The sequence below is a fragment of the Hylobates moloch genome, unplaced genomic scaffold (genome assembly GCF_009828535.3).
Source record: "Hylobates moloch isolate HMO894 unplaced genomic scaffold, HMol_V3 SCAFFOLD_15, whole genome shotgun sequence".
Lineage (NCBI taxonomy): Eukaryota > Metazoa > Chordata > Mammalia > Primates > Hylobatidae > Hylobates > Hylobates moloch.
The window spans coordinates 93,590,603-93,613,194 of NW_026652290.1; the positions used below are offsets into that span (position 1 = coordinate 93,590,603).

General features: G+C 53.2%; 1 protein-coding gene across 2 annotated transcripts; it reads left to right on the forward strand.

Annotated features, from left to right (window-relative positions):
- The first annotated feature begins 7,488 nt into the window (after positions 1 to 7,488).
- On the forward strand, positions 7,489 to 14,656 carry TINCR (TINCR ubiquitin domain containing). Of its 2 annotated transcripts, XM_058429016.1 has the most exons (3): positions 7,518 to 7,777; positions 13,707 to 13,836; positions 14,524 to 14,656. In XM_058429016.1, the coding sequence occupies exons 1-2, from the start codon at positions 7,518 to 7,520 to the stop codon at positions 13,708 to 13,710; spliced, it is 264 nt and encodes an 87-aa protein (XP_058284999.1). In that variant the 3' UTR covers positions 13,711 to 13,836; positions 14,524 to 14,656. The 2 variants fall into 2 exon arrangements, with proteins under 2 accessions (XP_058284998.1, XP_058284999.1); XM_058429015.1 differs by lacking the exons at positions 13,707 to 13,836; positions 14,524 to 14,656 and adding an exon at positions 12,986 to 13,300 and having other exon boundaries at positions 7,489 to 7,777.
- The last annotated feature ends 7,936 nt before the right edge of the window (positions 14,657 to 22,592 follow it).

The following is a 22,592-nucleotide window of genomic DNA, read 5'->3' on the forward strand; positions in this document are numbered from 1 at the left end:
GAGTTTTGCTCTTGTCTCCCAGGCTAGAGTGCAGTGGCACCATCTTGGCTCACTGCAACCTTCGCCTCCTGGGTTCAAGTGATTCTCCTGCCTTAGCCTCCAGAGTAGCTGGGATTACAGGCACCCGCCACCACAACCGGGATTACAGGTGTGTGCCTATAGTCCCAGCTACTCAGGAGGCTGAGGTGAGAGGATCATTTGAGCCTGGGAGGCTGAGGCTGCAGTGAGCCATGATCATGCCACTGTACTCCAGCCTGGGTAACAGAGTAAGATCCTGTCTCATAAAGTAAAATAAGATAAAATAAAATAATGACACAGGCCAGCCGGGCACGGTGGCTCACACCTGTAATCCCAGCACTTTGGGAGGCCAAGGTGGGCGGATCATGAGGTCAGGAGATCGAGACCATCCTGACCAACATGGTGAAGCCCCGTCTCTACCAAAAATACAAAAAATTAGTTGGGCGTGGTGGCAGGAGCCTGTAGTCCCAGCTACTCGGGAGGCTGAGGCAGGAGAATGGCGTGAACCCGGGAGGCAGAGCTTGCAGTGAGCCAAGATCGTGCCACTGCACTCCAGCCTGGGCAACAGAGCAAGACTGTCTCAAAAAAAACATAAATAAATTAATAATAATAATAACATAGGCCAGAATGTCTGTTCATCAGAGGCTGGGCAGCAGGGAGAAGTGTGGGTGGGGGGGGCCTGCATATTCCACCAATCCTGTAGGCAAATAGGGAAGGAGGGTGGGTGCCAGGCCCACTTGCCCCCATCTGTAACATATCCACTGCCCTTAGCATTGCCACATTCTGGAATTATAGATACTTTGCCTCTTGTAATGTAGAAGAGATTTCTTTCTTTCTTTTTTTTTGAGAGAGGGTCTTGCTCTGTTGTCCAGGCTGGAGTGCAGTGGTGCAATCATAGCTCACTGCAGCCTCCAACTGCTGGTCTCAGGTGATCCACTTGCTTCAGTCTCCTGAGTAGCTGGGACTACGGGGGCGCACACCACCACGCCCAGCTAATTTTAAAATTCTGCTCGGGCATGGTGGCTCATACCTGTAATCCCAGCACTTTGGGAGACTGAGGCAGGTGGATCACTTAAGGTCAGGAGTTCGAGACCAGCCTGGCTAACATGGTGAAACCCCGTGTCTACTAAAAATATAAAAATTAGCCTGGTGTGGTGGCGCATGCCTGTAATCTCAGCTACTCAGGAGGCAGGAGAATCGCTTGAACCTGGGAGGTGGAGATTGCAGTGAGCTGAGTTCATGCCACACACTCCAGCCTAGGTGAAAGAGTGAGACTCTGTCTCAAAAAAAAAAAAAAAAATTGTAGAGTCAGGGCCTTGCTATGTGGCTTAGGCTGGTCTTAAAATCCTGGCCTCAAGCGATCCTCCTGCCTCGGCCTCCCAAAGTGCTGGGATTACAGGCAAGAGCCACCGTGCCTGGCCTCTGGCCCATTTTTAAAAGCCTATTCCTCCTGCTTCCTGCTGAATTTTCTTAAAACTGACTACTGCATTTTTTTTCCTCTAAGACAGCCAGAGGGGATGTATGGTGATTACTGCTCAGAGCCCCCACCCACCCACTAGAGAGCTCTGAGATTCTGCCATGTTCAGGAGGACGGAACACCAGCTGTTCCAAGCTCCTGACAGTCTACATGTTCAGTGATCCCACGATTCTGAACCTCCCAGACTCCCGAGCTCAGCCATTCTCTGAGCTTGTCACTGTCTGCCTGGGTCTTCCGTGATTGCCCACAACAGATAATACAGCGTCTCGAGGCAAAAACCACGATCCCTCTAATCCACAGACCCAGGCAGAGGGGCCGGTCGCCCGCAGCCACCGGGCTTTTCCTAACAGCTTAACGAGAAAGTCAGAATTAACTGGAAGTGGCACCTAGCACTCCCAGGGCTCAGCGTGGCCTCCCTGTGTTAAAGCCGAGTGTCCCCGGGCCTCCCTTTGACCTTCTTGGACACCAGCAATTATAATGGGCGAGGCCTGGAATTCAGCCTGAATAGGGAGGTGGCTGGGGCCATGGTGACCTAGTTCTTCAGGTTAAGCCAGCCCGCCCACCTTTCCCTGAGAATCACCAGCCCAGCCTGGGTTCTCATTCTGCCACTACTCCTCTCCGGGCCTCAGTTTCTCTCCTTTGTTCAAGAAGGTCAGGGATCATGCCAGCCTCCTACTTTGCTGTGTTACATGGAAATTTCTTGGCACATGTATTACATTATCATCTCTCTTTGTGCACACGGATACCTTCCCAGAAAGGACACTGCTGGCTTATACCTTTTTCAAACAGCTATTGTCAGAGAGCTTACACCGTTTCATACTCTGAACCCCAACAGCATGAGGCTGCTCTTTTCCCAAAACCCTGAAAACACGGCGAATGCTCAGACTTTTTCATCTTTACCAGCCAGACAGATGAAAAGAAGAAAAAGATATTTCATGGTAGTTTTATTTTATATTTAGGTTACCATGAGCGAGAATGAACTCCCTTGACTATGCCCAGAAGACGTTTGTTTTTCCTTTTCAGAAAACCGTTCATGTGCGGTGGCTTATGCTTGTAATCCCAGCACTTTGGGATGCTGAGGCGGGAGGATTGCTTGAATCCCAGGAGTTCGAGACCAGCCTGGGCAACATGGCGAAACCCCGTCTCTACTAAAAATACAAAAAATTAGCCAGGAGGGGTGGTACACAGTTGCACTGAGCCAAGATTGCACCACTGCATTCCAGTGTGGGAAACAGCAAGAACCTAGCTCAAAAACAAAACAAAACAAAACAACAACAAAAATCCATTCATGTCTTTCACCCCTTTTTTGACTGGCTTGATAATCCATATTGATTTCTAGATGCTTTTTACATATTAAGGATATCAGTCTCTTCTCTATCATGTTTTGGAAGATTTTCCCCCTTGATGTTTCCTCTTGATCTTCTAGTATTTTTTATTTGTTTGTTTTGTTTTTCTTTTTTCTTTTTTTTTTTTGAGACGGAGTTTCACTCTTGTTGCCCAGACTGGAGTGCAATGGCGTGATGTTGGCTCACCGCAACTGCTGCCTCCTGGGTTCAAATGATTCTCCTGCCTCAGCCTCCCAAGTAGCTGGGATTGCAGGCATGCACCACCACACCCAGCTAATTTTGAATTTTTAGTAGAGACAGGGTTTCTCCATGTTGGTCTCAAACTCCCTACCTCAGGGGATCTGCCTGCCTCGCCCTCCCAAAGTGCTGGGATTATAGGCGTGAGCCACCGTGCCCGGCCTGTTTTGTTTTTCTTAAGACAGTCTCTCACTCTGTCGCCCAGGCTGGAGTGCAGTAGTGCAATCTTGGCTCACTGCAACATCCACCTCCTGGGATGAAGCCATTCTCCTGCCTCAGCCTCCCAAGTAGCTGGAATTACAGGCACCCACCACCACACCTGGCTAATTTTTGTATTTTTAATAGAGATAGGGTTTCACCATGTTGGCCAGACTGCTCTTGATCTCCTGACCTCAGGTGATCCACCCACCTTGGCCTCCCAAAGTGCTGAGATTACAGGAGTGAGCCACTGTGCCCAGTCTCTCACCCCTTTTTCAATTGGCTTGTTAATCCTTATTGATTTCCAGATGCTCTTTACGTATTAAGAAAATCAGTCTTTTGTCTGTCATGTTTTGGAAAACTTTCTTCCTTGATGTTGCCCGTTGATCTAGTATTTTTTTAATATGCATATGTGTGTAGGAATTTTATATTTGTAGTCAGTTATTAATCTTTTAATTAAAGGTTTCTGGGTTTTTTTTTTATTTTTTTTGAGACGGAGTCTCGCTCTGTCACCCAGGCTGGAGTGCAGTGGCGCAATCTTGGCTCACTGCAAGCTCCGCCTCCCGGGTTCATGCCATTCTCCTGCCTCAGCCGCCCGAGTAGCTGGGACTACAGGCACCCGCCACCACGCCCGACTAATTTTTTGTATTTTTTAGTAGAGACGGGGTTTCACTGTGTTAGCCAGGATGGCCTCGATCTCCTGACCTCGTGATCTGCCCGCCTCGGCCTCCCAAAGTGCTAGGATTACAAGCGTGAGCCACCGCGCCCGGCCAGTTTCTGGGTTTAATATGCTTTAACACAGTAAGATTATTTTTATTTTTATATTTTTTTGAGACAGAGTCTCACTCTGTCACACAGGCTGGAGTGCAATGGCGTGGTCTCGGCTCACTGCAAGCTCCACCTCCCGGGTTCAAGTGATTCTCCCGCCTCAGCCTCCCGAGTAGCTGGGATTACAGGCACGCACCACCACACCTGGCTAATTTTTGTATTTTTAGTAGAGACAGGGTTTCTTTTTTTTTGAGACGGAGTCTCGCTCTGTCATCCAGGCTGGAGTGCAGTGGCGCAATCTCGGCTCACTGCAAGCTCCGCCTCCTGGGTTCACGCCATTCTCCTGCCTCAGCCTCTCCGAGTAGCTGGGACTACAGGCGCCCGCCACCACGCCCGGCTAATTTTTTTGTATTTTTAGTAGAGACGGGGTTTCACCGTGGTCTCGATCACCTGACCTCGTGATCCGCCCGCCTCGGCCTCCCAAAGTGCTGGGATTACAAGCGTGAGCCACCGCGCCCGGCCAAGAGACAGGGTTTCACCATATTGGCCAGGCTGGTCTCGAACTCCTGACCTCTTGATTTTCCCGCTTCGGCCTCCCAAAGTGCTGGGATTACAGGCGTGACCACCGTGCCCAGCCCAGATTATTTTTATTTTTAACTCCTATGTTTTCTCCTAATAGTTGTATAGTTTCTTTCGCTGAGGGCAAGGGTTGAAGGGGCCATCTGGAATTTAATTTGGTTTGAGTTATCTTTAAAATGTCCATCTGAAGGAAAAAAAAAAAAAAAAAAGGCTGGACGTGGTGGCACACGCCTGTAATCCCTGCAATTTGGGAGGCCAAGGCAGGCAGATCACTTGAGGTCAGGAGTTCGAGACCAGCCTGGCCAACATGGTGAAACCCTGTCTCTACTAAAAATACAAAAATTAGCCTGGCGTGGTGGCGCACACCTGTAATTCCAACTACTCAGGAGGCTGAGGCAGGAGATTCGCTTGAACCTGGGAGGCAGAGGCTGCAGTGAGCCGAGTTATTGCCACTGCACTCCAGCCTGAGTGACAGAGTGAGACTCCATCTCAATAATAATAATAATAATAATAATAATAATAATAATAATAATAACTAGAAACCTCCATCTGAACTCTCATGGTTGTATAAGAGTGATGTTTGTGGGCTGGGCGTAGTGGCTCCCACCTGTAATCCCAGCACTTTGGGAGGCTGAGGCGGGCGGATCACCTGAGGTTAGGAGTTCGAGACCAGCCTGACCGACACGGAGAAACCCTGTCTCTACTAAAAATACAAAAAATTAGCCAGGCTTGGTGTCGCATGCCTGTAATCCCAGCTACTTGGGAAGGCTGAGGCGGGAGAATCGCTTGAACCTGGGAGGCGGAGGTTGCGGTGAGCCGAGATCGTGCCATTGTACTCCACCCTGGGCAACAAGAGCGAAACTCTGTCTCAAAAAAAAAAAACAGGCCGAGGCCGGGCGCGGTGGCTCACGGAAGGGGGGGGGAGCAGAGCCTGCTGGTCCGAGTCAGGCCATGGTCCAACCAGGTGAAACATGTCTCTTTAAAAAAAAAAAAAAAAAAAAAAAAGGGATGTCTGTGTAATGAATGGATTACAACAAAACTGCTAATGCTAGGTGGCCTGGGTTTGAATCCCAGCTCTGCCATTTTTCTCTCTGTTTCCTCTGGGAAATCCCTTATCTTCTCTATGCCTCAGTTTTCTCACTTGTAAAATAGGAAGTTATAGTGTCATGAGAAAAATAAGAGATGCTTCCCCCACCCCAATAAAGTACCTAGAAGACTGTCTGTCACTTAGCAGGTGCTCTTTTCTTTTCTTTTCCTTTCTTTTCTTTCTTTCTTTTTTTTTTTTTTTTGAGACGGAGTTTCCCTCTTGTTGCCCAGGCTGGAGTGCAATGGCTGATCTCGGCTCACCACAACCTCCGCCTCCTGGGTTCAAGCGATTCTCCTACCTCAGCCTCCTGAGTAGTTGGGATTACAGGCACCCACCACCGCGCCTGGCTAATTTTTTTGTATTTTTTGTAGAGACGGGGTTTCTCTGTGTTGGTCAGGCAGATCTCAAACTCCCAACCTCAGGTGATCCGCCCACCTCGGCCTCCCAAAGTGTTGGGATTACAGGCGTTAGCCCCTGCACCCGGCCTTTCTCTTTTTTTTTCTTTTCTCTTCTCTTCTCTTCTCTTCCTCTGTCTCCCTCTTTCTTTCTTTTTTTCTTTTCTTTTTTTTTTTTTTGAGACGGACTCTCGCTCTGTCGCCCAGACTGCAGTGGTGCAATCTCGGCTCACTGCAAGCTCTGCCTCCTGGGTTCACGCCATTCTCCTGCCTCAGCCTCCTGAGTAGCTGGGACTACAGGCGCCTGCCACCACGCCCGGCTAATCTTTTGTATTTTTAGTAGAGACGGGGTTTCACTGTGTTAGCCAGGATGGTCTGGATCTCCTGAACTCGTGATCCGCCCTCCTCGGCCTCCCAAAGTGCTGGGATTACAGGCGTGAGCCACCGCACCCGGCCTTTTTTTTTTTTTTTTTGAGACAAGTCTCACTCTGTGGAGTGCCGTGGCACAATCTCGGCTCACTGCAACCTCTGCCTGCCGGGTTCAAGCGATTCTTCTGCCTCAGCCTCCTGAGTAGCTGGGAGTACAGGCACGTGCTACCACGCCTGGCTAATTTTTGTACTTAGAGACGGGGTTTCACCATGTTGGCCAGGTTGGTCTCGAACTCCTGACCTCAGGTGATCCGCCTGCCTCAGTCTCCCAAAGTGCTGGGATTCCAGGCATGAGCCACTGCACCTGGCGTAAAAGTAATTTTTTTTTTTTTTTTTTTTTAATGTAGGGTGAGCGTGGTGGCTGAGGGTTATAATCCCACCGCTTTGGGAGGCCGAGGTGGAGAATCACTTGACGTCAGGAGTTCAAAACCAGCCTGGGCAACACAGCCAGGCCCCGTCTCTACAAAAACTACAAAAGTGAGCTGGGCTTGGTGGCAGCGCCTGTAGTCCCAGCTACTCGAGAGGCTGAGGCGGGAGGATCGCTTGAGCCCGGGAGGTCAAGGCTGCAAGGAACCGTGATTGCGCCACTGCGCTCTAGCCTGGGCAACCGAGTGAGATTCTGGCCTTAAAAAGATCAAATAAAGTGGCCTCCCAGCCTCCCTCCCTGGCGCCTCCACCATGTAACCCCCTGGACATTCGCGCGTCTCCTTGGCTGGGATGACCTCGCTGATGGCTCTGTCGTGCGTGGCCACCCCGCCTCTAGACCCCTGGGCGCACTCTGGAGCCAGCAGTGGGGAGCGGACGCCTGAGGGGACCGTGGCACCCGCCCCGCCCCGCCGGGCCGGGCCTGCCCACTGCGTGCCGGGCGTGTCCGGGCGGGCGGAGCGCGGGCGCGGCGGGGGCGGGCGGCCAGGCTAGTCGGGCGGGTGCGCGGGGCGCTGGGGGCCCGGGGCCAGAGCTGGAGCCGGAGCCGGGCGGGCGCCATGGAGGGGCTGCGGCGGGGGCTGTCGCGCTGGAAGCGCTACCACATCAAGGTGCATCTGGCGGACGAGGCGCTGCTTCTACCGCTGACCGTGCGGCCGCGGGACACGCTCAGCGACCTGCGCGCCCAGCTGGTGGGCCAGGGCGTGAGCTCCTGGAAGCGCGCCTTTTACTACAACGCGCGGCGGCTGGACGACCACCAGACGGTGCGCGACGCGCGCCTGCAGGACGGCTCGGTGCTGCTGCTCGTCAGCGACCCCAGGTGGCCGCGGGGCTCGGGGTGCGGTGGGGCGGGGGCGGCGGCTGGGGACCCCCGGAGAGCGGCGGGGGAGGCGGGCGCCCAAGGCGGCCTCCCGGGCCGGCACTGCTTTCCCACCTCGCGCTGCCCGCCCGGCCTCTCTCCTGACCCTGCCTTGCCGGTGTCGGGTCTTGCTTTCGGGCTCTCTGTCTGTGTCTGTTTCTCTGCCTGTTTCTGTCTCTGCTGTTTTTCTCCCTCTCTCTCTTTTGTCTCTGTCACTCTCATCTTTGTCACTCTCTTGTCTCTGTCTCTCATCTCTGTCTCTCTTCTTCTCTCTTTTGTCTCTGTCTCTCATCTCTCTCTTCTGTCTCTTGTCTCTGACTCATCTCTGTGCCTATCTTTGTCTCTTTCATCTCTCTCTTTTGTCTCTGTCTCTTTTATCTCTGTCTCTTTCATCTTTGTCTCTCTCATCTCTCTTGTGGCTCTCTCATCTCCATCTCTTATCTCTGTCTCCCTCTTTTGTTTCTGTCTCTTGTCTCTGTCTCTTTTATCTCTGCGTCTCTCATCTTTGTCTCCTCATCTCTCTCTCTTTTGTCTTTGTCTCTGTCTCTCTCCCCATTTTGGTCTCTGTTTGTTTGTTTGTTTTTTGAGACGGAGTCCCGCTCTGTCGCCCAGGCTGGAGTGCAGTGGTGCAATCTTGGCTCACTGCAAGCTCCGCCTCCTGGGTTCACGCCATTCTCCTGCCTCAGCCTCTCCGAGTAGCTGGGACTACAGGCGCCCGCCACCACACCCGGCTAATTTTTTTGTATTTTTAGTAGAGACAGGGTTTCACCCTGGTCTCGATCTCCTGACCTCGTGATCCACCCGCCTCGGCCTCCCAAAGTGCTGGGATTACAAGCGTGAGCCACTGCACCCGGCCTTGGTTTCTGTTTTTTCCTCTCTGTGTGTCTCTCTCCATCTCTGCCTCTGTTTATTTCTTTCCCTGATGATTTGGTTGCCTGTGACCTGTGATTGTCTCTGTCTCTGTCTCTCTTCTCTCTGTCTCTCTGCGTCTCTGCCCACTTCTCTCTCTGCCGTTTTCCTCCCTGTTTCTCCCTCATCTCTGTCTCCCTCTCTCATTTCTGTCTCCCTCTCTGGTCTCTGTCTCTCTCCCCATTTTGGTCTCTGCTTTTTTCCTCTGTGTGTGTGTCTCTGTCTCTCTTTCCCTTTGTCTCTTTGTGTCTCTACCCATTTCTGTCTCTGCTGTTTTTCTCCTTGTGTCTCTCTGTGTCTGTCTCTTTTGTCTCTCTGTCCATTTTTGTTTCTGTTTTTCTCTGTGTCTATCTGTGTGTGTCTCTCTCCCTGTCTCTCTGTCTCTTTGTCCCTTTGTCTCTGTCTCTGCTGTTTTTCTCTCTGTGTCTCTCTGTGTCCCTGTCCATTGCTGTCTGTGTGTGTGCACGCATCTCTCTCTGTGTCTCTGTCTCTTTCTCTGTCTCTGCCCATTTTGGTCTCTGCTTTCTTTCCTCTGTGTGTCTCTCCGTTTCTGTCTCTCTCCATTTCTGTCTCTGCTGTTTTTCTCTCTGTGTGTCTCTTTTGTCTCTCTGTTTCTCTGCGTGTCTCTGTCCATTTCTTTCTCTTCCCGCTGTGTATGTCTCTCTCTGTGTCTCTGTCTCTGTTATTTTGGTCTCTGCTCTTTTTCTCGCTGTGTGTCTCAACATGTGTGTCTGTCTCTGTCTCTCTTTATCTCTCTGGTGTCTCTGTGCAGTTTTGTCTGCTGTTTTTCTCTCTCTCTCTGAAGCTCTGTCTCTCTCCTCCTTCTCTGGTCTCTCCCTACTCCCTTATCTTTCCCACAGTCCCACTCTAATGTCTGTTACCCACACTCACACTCGGATATCTGGGTCCCCAAAGAGGTCCCCTGGCCAAGATGACCCTCAAGTGGGGCGTCTTCTGGCCCAGGGAGGGGTCTGCAGAGAAGGGCGCTGGGGCCACGGGAACAGCTCACTGCCGGGCTGGGGCAGCTCTGGGAAATGGGTCGAGGGTGGCCGTGAGGTGGTTAAGATGGCGGGGACTCGTCTCAGAGCCTGGGACCACCACCTTGGAAGCGTTGAACAGGAGAGGGACAGGGGCCGTATGAATTACCCTGGATTTTATGGGGGTCACATTCACCAGCCCTCTAGAGGCTTGAGTCACCAAGCCTGGGTTGATGTTTTGAGGGCAGGAGCCTCAGATGCCACCCTGTTGCAGGAGCCTGGGGCTGCAGTGGGGGCGGGAGAGGCCCCCTCCCCAGGCCCTCTTGAGGGAAGATCTTAGGGGGGACGGGGAGACTGAGAGGATGATGAGGGATGGAGGTTCAGAGCTTGGGGCTAGGAGAGGGTGTTCTTGGCAGTGTACCTTCTATGAGGTCTGGGGGCTGGACGACCCTCAGACGTCCAGACTGTAATTATGCAGTACACAGTCAGCATTTATTGTGTGCCTACTGTGTGCCACACTCCATGCTGGACACTGAAATTCAGCAGTGACCCAGAGAGACCGGATCTTGCCTTCACAGAGCCTAGAGCCAAATAATAGCACGGGAGAGTGTCAGCTCGCAATTGGCGCTGTGGGGGACGCAGGGAAGGTGGAGGGGGTCAGTGACTGGGGGACGCCTCTCCGGAAAGGTGACATGTCAGGCTATGATGTGGAGGAGGTGGTTAAACAGAGAGTGAGGGAAAGGTGTTCCAGGCAGTAGGAACAGCCTGTGCAAAGGCCCTGAGGCAGGACTGCACCTGGCATGTTGGAGGAACAGCGAGGAGGCCCGTGTGGCTGGAGCAAGGGGGAGAGAGGGAGGAAGGGAGGTCGGGGAGGAGCCAGGGCAGTTCATGCAGGGCCTTGCAGACTGCAGGGAGGACTTGGGCCTTGACTCCGAGGGAGGTGGGAGCCATAGAGGGCTGTGGGCAGAGGAGGGACGGGACCTGACTCAATGCTCAACCCCTGGCTGCAGCAGGGAGAACAGACTGTGATGGGGGGAGGGCTGGAGACAGGAGACCAGGGTGAGGTCCCAGGGAGCCATGCTGGAGGCAGAGAACAGAAGCCTTCAGAGGAGACAGTTTTGGCTGGGTGCAATGGTTCACACCTGTAATCCAAGCACTTTGGGAGGCCAAGGTGGGTGGATCACCTGAGGTCAAGAGTTCGAGACCAGCCTGGCCAACATGGTGAAACCCTGTCTCTACTAAAAATACAAAAATTAGCCAAGCATAGTGGTATGCGCCTGTAATCCCAGCTACTTGGGAGGCTGAGGCAGGAGAATTGCTTGAACTTGGAGGCAGAGGTTGCAGTGAGCTGAGATTGCGCCACTGCACTCCAGCCTGGACAACACAGTGAGACCCCGTCTCAAAACAAAAAGAGTTTCAACCTCCTCTGGGCTCCCACCCTGTCCTAATGCCCTGCCCTTTGCCCCATCCCTGACCACACACACAGCTGGGGTTGATGGCAGAGTCCAGCTTTGTCTTCCCCAACAAACAGGGGCCCCTATCTGCCTTTGCTGTTCACTGGCTGTGTGTCCCAAGGCAGCTAACCCACCCTCTCTGGGCATCGAATGGGTTCTGAGCTCCCCAGAACACTCCCAGACCTCTAGAGGCAGAGCAGGGGCTACTAGCGGATGGTGCAGCAGCAGCTGGGGAGGCCTCAGCTTCCCCATCTGAGAAATGAGAAAAACACTTGGGACCTGTCAGCGCAGATGGTACCCTAGGGGGAGGGAAGCTGCGTGGGCTGTTCGGGACAAACCTGCCAGGCCCCCTCTCACTTCCGGGTAGATAGGGCCCCCTCTTCTCCCTCCCCCAGCCTCTCTTGCCACCTCCTGTTTCTACACTCTGTGAAATGCAGTAGTGACAACATTTTCTGCCTCGAGGCAGCAGCATTGCAGGGAGACAGGTCGTCACGGGGGGCAGCAGGCACTCAGTCATGGTCATGCTTTGAGAGCCTTTGAGATGCTAGGGGCTTTTCATGTGGCCTTACCGCTGTCCCCTGGCGAGGATGCTTTTATTTATTTATTTATTTATTTATTTATTTATTTATTTATTTATTATTTTTGAGACGGGAGTCTTGCTCTGTCGCCCAGGCTGGAGTGCAGTGTTGCAGTCTCAGCTCACTGCAACCCTGCCTCCTGGGTTCAAGCGATTCTCCTGCCTCAGCCTCCCGAGTAGCTGGGATTACAGGTGCCTGCCACCACGCCTGGCTAATTTTTTTTTATTTTTTATTTTTAGTAGAGACGGGGTTTCACTGTGTTAGCCAGGATGCTCTCAATCTCCTGACCTCCTCATCTCTCGTGATCCGCCTGCCCTCCTCGGCCTCCCAAAGTGCTGGGATTACCCAGGGTGGTCTTGATATCCTGACCTTGTGATCTGCCTGCCTCAGCCTCCCAAAGTGCTGGGATTACAGGTGTGAGCCACCACGCCCGGCCAATTTTTTGTATTTTTAGTAGAGACGGTTTCACCATGTTGGCCAGGCTGGTCTCAAACCCCTGACCTCAGGTGATCTGCCCACCTCAGCCTCCCAAAGTGCTGGGATTACAGGCGTGAGCCACCATGCCCGGCCGGGTGCCATTATCCTTGGCGGTTTACAGGTGGAGAAACTGAGGCAGAGTAAGATTAAGCTGGGAAGGGGCAGAGCCAGGGTTTAAACCCAGCTTTAAAGCCACGCCCTTCATCACTTAACCTTCTCCCTGCTCCATTAGTGGGAACAGTTGTTATTATTCTGATTTCATTGGCATCAGTCTATTCCTCTCTTCCTCCCAAGCCCCTCTATCTGTCCTTCAGCTGGTTCCATCAGCTCCGCCTTCAAAGTCTAACCATAATCCTCCCACTTCTCAACCCCGGCCCAGCCCAGTCACCCCCACCTAGGTCCGCAGCCCCTGCTCTTGTCCCCTACAAGTCTGTCCTACCTGTAGCAGGTGCCAGAGGGCGCCTGTGAGCCCCTGAGTCGGGGCCTGTCCCTCCTCTGCCGGCAGCCCTCCATGCCTCCCACCTCCCTCAGGGTCAAAGCCCAAGTCCTTCCTGAGGCTTGCAAGACCCTGGATGACCTGCTGTATTCCCTCCCTGCTTGCTCCTGCTCCCTCTCTTCCCTTTGCTCGCTCTGCTGCAGCCACACAGGCCTCCTCGCTGCCTCAGAGCCTCTGGACAGGCTGTTCCTTCAGCCTGGAATGCTATTCCCTCAGGTCCCCAACTCCCTCTCTTCCTGCAGCCCTCCCTGACCATCCTGTTTAAAATTGCATTCCAGCGAGGCGCAGCGGCTCACACCCGCAATCCCAGCACTTTGGGAGGCTGAGGCAAGCAGATCACTTGAGTCCAGGAGTTCAAGACCAGCCTGGCCAACATGGTGAAACTCCGTCTCTACTAAAAATACAAAAATTAGCCGGGCATGATGGCGCATGCCTGTAATCCCAGCTACTGGGGAGGCTGAGGCAAGAGAATCGCTTGAATCCGGGAGGCGGAGGTTGCAGTGAGCTGAGACCATGCCATTACACTCCAGCCTGGGTGACAGGGTGAAACTCCGTCTCTAAATAAATAAATAATAAAATTTTATTTCACGCCATCCCCTGCTTTCTCTCTCCCCATCACTTGTCAGCAGCCGACTTCTCTACATTTTACTTATTTTTTTCACCTGTCTCCTGCAGTAGACTATAAACTCTGTGAGGGTACTGCCGTCCATCTTGTTCACTGCTGGATTCCCACTTCAGTGCCTGGCACATAGTAGGTGCTCAATAAATATCAGTGAGATGTATTGCCTCTGGAGGCAAGGATTGGGCTGCTCAGAATATTTTTCTGGAGCTCTAGCGGTGCCTGGATGCAGGGGAGGGAATTTCTGGGTCAGAAGTGAGCCCTGGCAGGGGGCAGGAAGAGGCACCAGCCAGACACTGGGCAGAATAGGGAAGCCTCGAACGCCAAGGCAAGGGCTGTGTTTTTCCTGCAACCTGTGTCTTTCTGTCTCCCTCTTTCAGATAGTCTGGGTTGGAGGAGGCAGAGCCATGACCGAGGGGACCTGGGTACTGGCTGAAGGAATAGGCTGGGGCAGAGGGCACTTTTGGAAGGCACTTCTCCCGCCTCCCGGGAGCCTAGATCTCACTCCAGGTAAGTAATTGTAGTAGTTGAGAAAGAGAAAGGACCTTAGAGATTGTGGAGACCATAGATGGGGCAACCGAGGCCCAGAGAGGAGAAGAGACAGATGTTATTGACCGTCACCCCCGTCCATACACCTATGCTTCTGGCCCCTAGGGTAGGGACATGGCCTTGATGTCTCATTTCTTTTTGGACTAACACGTGGACCAGAGCCGGGTTGCTCCTGACTTGCTGGGTGACCTTGGGAAAATTGCTTCTCCTCTCTGGGCTCTGTTACCTGTCTCCTTACAATGAAGAATTGAGCTTTGATTTGGTTTTACTGCACTCTTTGCCTGCAATTCCTGTGACTGCCATCAGGTGGCAGAAAACAGCCAAGTTCCAAGAGAATCGCTTGAACCCAGGAATCCGAGATTACAGTGAGCCGAAATCACGCCATTGCACTCCAGCCTGGTGACAGAGCAGGACTCTGTCTCAAAAATAAGAAAGAAAAAGAAAAGAAAACAGCCAAATTAACCAGGGGCCATCCCTGTTCCTCTTAAAGGACACAAGGGACATCCACAGGAGGGGATGACTGCAGAAGTCACTGTCTTTGTCAGGGATGTTAGGTAAAGGAAAGGACAAATGGCTCGAGAACTGGTGTTTCACCCTTCCCTGGGCCTGGATTGAAACGGGTTTACCCTTCCCCTCCTGTTGTTCCAGGGTCTGGGCTCCCAGGTGGACCGTGAAACCCTGGCCTGACCAGCTGATGCACACTGCTTCAGACACTCCTGCTGGAGCCCCAGTCCCTGACATGGACCTAGGACATTTTTGCCCCTGCCCAGCCTATCGGGAGGGAGCCTTGAGCCTTTCAGCTCTGCTGTGTGACTTTGAGGTTGTTGCTCCCCTCCTGGGGCCCTGGGTGCCCTGTCTTCAGTGGAAAGCACTGTGTCACCTTGGAAAGCTCCCATGGGCAGCCAGAGGGCATCGCAAGAAGAGAAGCACAGAGAGGGCAGGAGAGGCGCTCAGAGGCACTTCCCTCTTGCCCAGGACATTCTCCCAGCCACACCTTTGCCCAAGCCGTGCCCCCTGCCTGGAGCACTTTTCAGCCTCTTCTCTGCAGCTCCAATACACCTGGGATTAAAGTCTCCTCCAGGAAGTCTTCTCAGATTCCCTCCTTCCCAGCCAGAGAGCACCTAGCCCTCTTTGGGGCCCCCACAGGCCCTTTGTGCAGTGAACAGCCCTGGCTGGGGGTTGTGCAGCCAGTCCTGTCCGAACTCTCCAATGACTAAGCGGGGAGATGCGGACATCCCAGCTCCTTCTCAGGCCTCCAACTGCGCCCCATTTCCACCCCCAAATACCTCCCCAGGAGGCACCCGTGCCCACCCCCTGGTCGGTTTCCCCCTTCCCCTTAAATCCGGATGACTCGTTGTCTGCATAGGGTCTTGGGGCGGCGGGGGAGGGGGTCTGAAGAACTCTGGCCAAGAGGACGAGGATCTGGGGGTGGGGAACTGGGCCTAGGCGTGGGAGGTCATTGCGGGGCATTGCAGGGAGTGCGTTGTGGGAATTCCGGGTGGAGACCCTCAGGGCAGTGTGCCGGGCCTCCGTTGCACCTCTGACCTGCAGCCAAGTCACTGTTGCGCAGCCCCTGGGGAGGGTCTTTGGGGAGGTGGTGCAGGGGCTACGTGTGTCCTCGAGGGCCATGTTCACTCTCCGGGCACCATGGGCGGAGGCGCCGGAGCCTGGGAAGAAACAATGTTTTAATTAAGAGTGCTGTTGGCCGCAGGACTCAGGGCGTGGACGGGTGGATAGTAAATCACCACCACGGGGACGGCCGCGCGCAGACTGTGCGTTTGCTTAGCTCGGGGATGGCACTTGGCCCCGGGGGCTCCTGCTTGCCTCCCCTCAGAGCATCTGCCAAACTTCGGGCATCTACCCTCCAACTCCCTCTTGGCCGAGAGGAGGGGGAGAAGGAGGGGAAGAGAGAGGAGCCCCACTTCACTCCGGCAGGCAGACCTGCTGGAGCTGCTTTGCAGAATGACTTTGGTCTTGCTGGCCCCTGGGTGTGCCTGGAGGAGGGTCTTCCTGTCCCCCTCCACCTCTCCCCTTGGTGCCTAACCCAGGACTTTGTCCCCAGAGACCCACTGTGTGCCCCCTGGAGCTCCTCCTAGAGCAGAGTCTTCTGCTCTCTGTTCTGCAGAGGGTAAACTGAGGCCCAAGGAGGTTGTCAGGGACACAGAGCAGGGGGAGGCAGCCCAGATCCCTGCTCATGCGTGGTTTGGGCCTCTGCTAACAGCTGGGCCACATGCATGTATCTAGAGCCTGGGTCCCCTCTGCCCTCATTTCCTTGTGCATATTCAGGGACCTGCCTCCGTCAGGGTTTGGCAAGAAAATGGGGCATTTGATAATCTCCCCAGTTCCATTCCTTGGTCCGTACTCCGTGTCAGGACTTGTGCATGTCTTTTTGGAGCCCTGTCTCACTTGATTGACAGCTGGCCAGGCGCGGTGGCTCACGCCTGTAATCCCAGCACTTTGGGAGGACGAGGCGGGCGGATCATGAGGTCAAGAGACTGAGACCATCCTGGCTAACACGTTGAAACCCCATCTCTACTAAAAATACAAAAAGGCCGGGCGCGGTGGCTCACGCCTGTAATCCCAGCACTTTGGAAGGCCGAGGCGGGCGGATCACGAGGTCAGGAGATCGAGACCATCCTGGCTAACACGGTGAAACCCCATCTCTACTAAAAAATAGAAAAAAATTAGCCGGGCGAGGTGGCGGGCGCCTGTAGTCCCAGCTACGCGGGAGGCTGGGGCAGGAGAATGGCGTGAACCCCGGGGGACGGAGCCTGCAGTGAGCCGAGATCGTGCCACTGCACTCCAGCCTGGGTGAAAGAGCGAGACTCCTTCTCAAAAAAAAAAAAAAAAAATACAAAAAAATAGCCGGGCCTGGTGGTGGGCGCCTGTATCCCAGCTGCTTGGGAGCTGAGGCAGGAGAATGGCGTGAACCCAGGAGGCAGAGGTTGCAGTGAGCCGAGATTGTGCCACTGCACTGCAGCCTGGGCGATAGAGTGAGACTCTGTCTCAAAAACAAAACAAAACAAAAAAGATTGACAGCCTCACTGCTCAGGGGCCGGGATAACAGCCCATTTTACAGATGGCTTTCGGCTTGCCCAATGTCACCACCCTCTGGAGTAGTGCCCCAGTAGCCCCTGAACTGAGGTGTCCCCAACCCATGCCGGGAGCTGGTGGAGGAAAGGGGGAAGGGTTTCCCGCTTCTCAACTGGGGGTGGAGGTGGAAGAAAGCATTTTCAGGGCGTTTTGACATTTAACAAACAGTATGCAAATTACATGCAAATTGCATGCAAATCATCACCCATTTCTTAAGCCTCGACAGCGCTGGCATGTTCTGAAATAATAATGTTGGACCTATCCCTTGGTGATGACCTGGGTGGGGAGGTGCACAGCCTTTTCCTTCCTCCCTCTTCCCTTCCCTTCCCTTCCCATCCCATCTGTTCTCCCTTCCTTCCCTCTCCCTTCCCTTCCCATTCCATCTGTTCTCTCTTCCTTTGCCCCCTTCCTTCCCTCTCCCTCCCTGTCTTCCATTTTTCTCTTCTTCCTTCACATCATTTGTCCAAGGCCTCCCTGGCCTGAGATGAACATAAGCTGCAAAAGTGGCTTTCTGCAGCCCATTTTCCAGGTTGGGAAACTGAGGCATGGGCCTAAGGTCCCACAGCCACACCGAGGAAAGCAGCCCCCACTGAATGTCACCATGCACCAAAGTGCACGGTCCTCATGACACAAGGAGGGGAGATGACAGTGGCTGGAGTCGTCAGAGCTGCTTTGAGGAAGCTCCAGGCCTGACAGGCTTGACAGGGCCAAGGGGAACTGTTGTGGAATTTCTTGGCCTTGAATGACAGGCTGCTGATTTTGGATCTGGAGAAAGCTCACACTGACTCTTCCTGCTCCCCCAGTCTGTCTTTCTCCGGCTACTCCATCCATGTATCCCTGAGTTTGGGCCACAGTTCCTCCACTTGGTTTGCATGTCCCACCTTCTTTGTTTGGCAAGCTCCTATTCATCCTTCAAAGCCCTAGCTTCAATACCCGCTTCTTCATGCAGCCATTTCTTATCCTTCAAGAAGAGCCTACTTCCCTCAAGGCCCCTGCTGCTTCCAGTCTCACCTTCTGACTCACTCGGGATCCACTGAACTGGGAGGTCTGTGTCTCCTCCCAGCAGAGTCATCACTACCTTTGGGACCACAGGATCACCCAGCTTGGAACTAGATACAGAAATGCTGTTTTGAGAGTGTACTGAATAAAAGATTGAATGTTTGAAAACAAGATTGAGTTTAAACTTCCTAACTTGGCCTTGGCGCTCTCTTGGGCTTCATTCTACCCCATCTACGGTTTTGGGCTGAGCTCTTCCACCTTCCTCTCACTCCCCTCCAGGCCTTTGCACATGCTGTTACTCCAGGTGACACTGTTACTCCAGTTGACCCCAGGCCAGCCCCCTCCCATCTCTGGGCCGTGAAACTCAGGGAATCCTGCCCGCTCCCCGCCAGGGCCTCTCAGACTCTGGGCTCCACCCTGAGCAAGTCTGGGCTATGAGGAGTTTCGGGTGAGACTTGGCAGCTGCCATCTCGCTAAGGCCCGCGGCGTTCTGGGGAGGGGCCACCTCCCGACTTGGCCGCCCACCTAGTTTGTGCTCCAAGAAGGTCCAAGGGAATTCTCCTAGGGGGCAAGTGAGTCCAGGCGGTTCCCAGAGGAGATGTCAGCGGTTTAGCCAGAAACTGCCAGGACCTGGAATTGCCACTTCCGTCCTGCCCTGCCTCTATCTCTCTGTTCTCTTTCTGTGCGACTCCAGGCTGGCCTCTGGCATTCTCTTAACTCTGAGCATTCATTCAATGAGGGATATGAAGACAGATGCTGCTCCGACTGCCACAGACAGTGGGGCAGGTTGTTCACTGCACAAGAGGACCCGGCTGCAGAGGTGAGAGGGCCCCAGGAAGGGGCCCCTCTTTGTAATTCATCCAACAGCTCCCATACAAGTTAGTGCTGGTTCTGACCTTGCCATCTTTCTTTCTCTCTCTCCTCTCCCTTCATCTGTCTCTGTGTCTCAGTCTCTTATTTTATTTTTGTTGAGACAGGGTCTTGTTCTGTTGTCCAGGCTGGAGTGCAGTAGCACAATCACAGATCACTGCAGCCTCACCCTCCCCAGCTCAAGCGATCCTCCCGCCTCAGGCTCTTGAGTATCTGGGATTATAGGCACACGCCACCACACCCAGCTAATTTTTAAATTTTTGTAGAGATGGGGTTTCGCCATGTTGCCCGGGCTGTTCTCGAACTCCTGGGCTCAAGCGATCCACCCGTCTCGGCCTCCCAAATTGCTGGGATTGCAGGCATGAGCCACTGCGCCCGGCCTCTTTTTCATCTGCTCTCTGTCGCTGTATTTCTGTCTGTGGTTCTGTTTGTATCTCGTTATCTCTCCCTCTCTTCAATGTCTGTCTCTCTGGGTTTCTCAGTTCGTCTGCATCTCAGTCTCTGTCTCTCTCCATGTCTCTGTATTTTTTTCTCAAATCTCCTATTGAAAAAGACCCCCCTTTCCCTGGGCCAGGCTCAGTGGCTCACGACTATAATCCCAACACTTTGGGAGACTGAGGCAAGAGGATTGCTTTAACCTAGGAGTTCGAGACCAGCCTGGGAAACATGGCGAGACCCAGTCTTTACAAAAGCATTTAAAAATTATCCGAGTGTGGTGGCATGCCCTGTGGTCCCAGCTACTTGGGAGGCTGAGGCAGGAGGATCACTTGAGCCCAGGAGTTTGAGACCACACTGAGCTATAATTATACCACTGCACTCCAGACTGGGTGACAGAGCAAGACCCTGTCTCTAGAAACAAAAAAAAAGAAAAAATAGGCCGGGGGCGGTGGCTCACTTTGGGAGGCTGAGGCGGGCGGATCACGAGGTCAGGAGATTGAGAACATCCCGGCTAACACGGTGAAAAATTAGCCGGGTGTGGTGGCGGGCGCCTGTAGTCCCAGCTACTCTGGAGGCTGAGGCAGGAGAATGGTGTGAACCTGGGAGGTGGAGCTTGCAGTCAGCCAAGATTGCGCCACTGCACTCCAGCCTGGGTGACAGAGCGAGACTCTGTCTCAAAAAAAAAAAAAAAATAAAATAAATAATAAAAATAAAATAAAAAATTAAGAAATATAACATTGAAATTTAAAAAATAAATAATGACAACATTAGTTGGCTGGACACAGTGGCTCATGCCTGTAATCCTAGCACTTTGGGAGGTCAAGGCTAGAGGATTGCTGGAGGCTAGGAGTTCGAGACCAGCCTGGACCTGGGCAACATGGCAAAACCCCGTCTCTACTAAAAATACAAAAAAATAGCCAGGTGTGGTGGTGGCGCACACCTGTAGTCGCAGCTACTCGGGAGGCTAAGGCAGGAGAATGGCGTGAACCCGGGAGGCAGAGCTTGCAGTGAGCCGAGATGGTGCCACTGCACTCCAGCCTGGGGGACAGAGCCAGACTGTCTCAAAAAAAAAAAAAAAAAAAGAAAGAACCCTCAAAAAGGAAAACAGTCATAAGAAAACAAACAAACAAACACGGCCAGGCGCAGTGGCTCATGCCTGTAATCCCAGCACTTTGGGAGGCTGAGGTGGGCATATCACGAAGTCAACAGATCAAGACCATCCTGGCCAACATGGTTAAACCCTGTCTCTACTAAAAATACAAAAATTAGCCGGGCGTGGTGGTGGGCGCCTGTAGTCCCAGCTACTTGGGAGGCTGAGGCAGGAGAATTGCTTGAACCCGAGAGGCGGAGGTTGCAGTGAGCCGAGATCACGCCACCGCACTCCAGCCTGGCAACAGAGCGAGACTCTGTCTCAAAAACAAACAAACAAACCAAAAAAAAAAAAAATACAACAACACAGAGCCGACCACTCACCTTGCAGGGTGACGCACCTGGGGCGGAAGCAGCCTCACTATCACCCCTTGGAGCATCACGGAAACTTACCCATCTCTTTCCTTGGTGGCCCCTGGCTATCCACTGAAGGCTGCTGGCCTCACTATGAGGGCTCCAGGCCTGGCCCTGAGGTCTCCTGACTTGGCACTGACCTCACACTTGTGCTTTAAGCTTCACACCTACTAAACCCCTTGCTGGGCCCCAGCCACAAGGTTTTTTTCACGGGCTATTTCTTTTCTTTTCTTTCTTTTTTTTTTTTTGAGACAGAGTCTAGCTCTGTTGCCCAGGCTGGAGTGCAATGGCGCAACCTTAGCTCACTGCAACCTTCACCTCCCAGGTTCAAGCGATCCTCCTGCCTCAGCCTCCTGAGTAGCTAGGACTACAGACACGCATCGCCATGCCCGGCTAATTTTTGTATTTTTAGTAGAGACGGGGTTTCACCATGTTGGCCAGGCTGGTCTTGAACTCCTGACCTCAGGTGATCCGCCCGCCTTGGCCACCCAAAGTGCTGGAATTATAGCTGTGAACCACCGCACCCAGCCTGCATGGGCTATTTCCGTATATGAAATACCCTCTCCCAACCTTTCACCTTTCACCCTGTGATTTGCAGGTTCACTGTCACTTCCTTAGGGAAGACCCCAAAACAAGCTATGTTCCTGTTGTTTTGTATTCTCACAACATCTTGTTCTTTTCCTTTGTAGCATTAATTATTTATATTATTATTCATTCAATGTATGTTTTCCCCACTAGCCTGTGGGCACCATGAAGAAGGGGAAGAGGTCTGGTTTGGTCACTGCTGCAGTACACAGCGTTTAATAACCCAGCGCCAGGGAGCGGTGGGGAGCCAGGAACACCCTTGCTCCCTTCCCAGGCTCAATGAGGCCCCCTCTCCACCCTAGTTCCTGCCACCACTGTGCCTTGGTCCAGGTGACCAAGGGGCACGGAGGCTCGGGATTGGGATTCCAGGTACTCTGGCTCCTGCCGCCATGATAAATGGGGAGAATTCAGAATTAATTACTGACTGCTCCGCTGAGCCGGCCCGATCTAGGCAGATAAAGAGCGTGGGCGCCACTGCATCTGCTCAGCGCTTCTCAGGAGTTTATTAGAGGATGGGAGGCAGCTGGCTGATGGGAGAAGTCTGGAATGCATTGGAGCCAAAGCTGCTGGGTGCAAGGCTGTGGCTCTGCTGGGCCACTTGGGGCAACATGCTCTCCCTCTCTGAGCCTTGGTTTTCTCATTTGGAAAAAGGGAATTAAAAAAGAAAATCCTACCTCAGCAGTTTGGGAGGCCAAGGTGGGTGGATCATCTGAGGTCAGGAGTTCGAGACCAGCCTGGCCAATATGGCAAAACCCTGTCTCTACTAAAAATACAAAAATTAGCTGCGTGTGATGGCGGATGCCTGTGATCCCAGGTACTTGGGAGGCTGAGGCACTAGAATCCTTTGAACCCAGGAGGTGGAGGTTGCTGTGAGCCGAGATTGCACCACTGACCTCTTTGAGCCTTGGTTTTCTCATTTGGAAAAAGGGAAGTAAAAAGAAAAAAAGAGCCGGGCGCGGTGGCTCACGCCTGTAATCCCAGCACTTTGGGAGGCCGAGACAGGTGGATCATGAGGTCAGGAGATCGAGACCATCCTGGCTAACACAGTGAAAGCCCCGTCTCTACTAAAAATACGAAAAAGTAGCCAGGCGTGGTGGCAGGCGCCTGTAGTCCCAGCTACTCGGGAGGCTGAGGCAAGAGAATGGCGTGAACCCGGGAGGTGGAGCTTGCAGTGAGCCGAGATCGCGCCACTGTACTCCAGCCTGGGCGACAGAGCGAGACTCCATCTC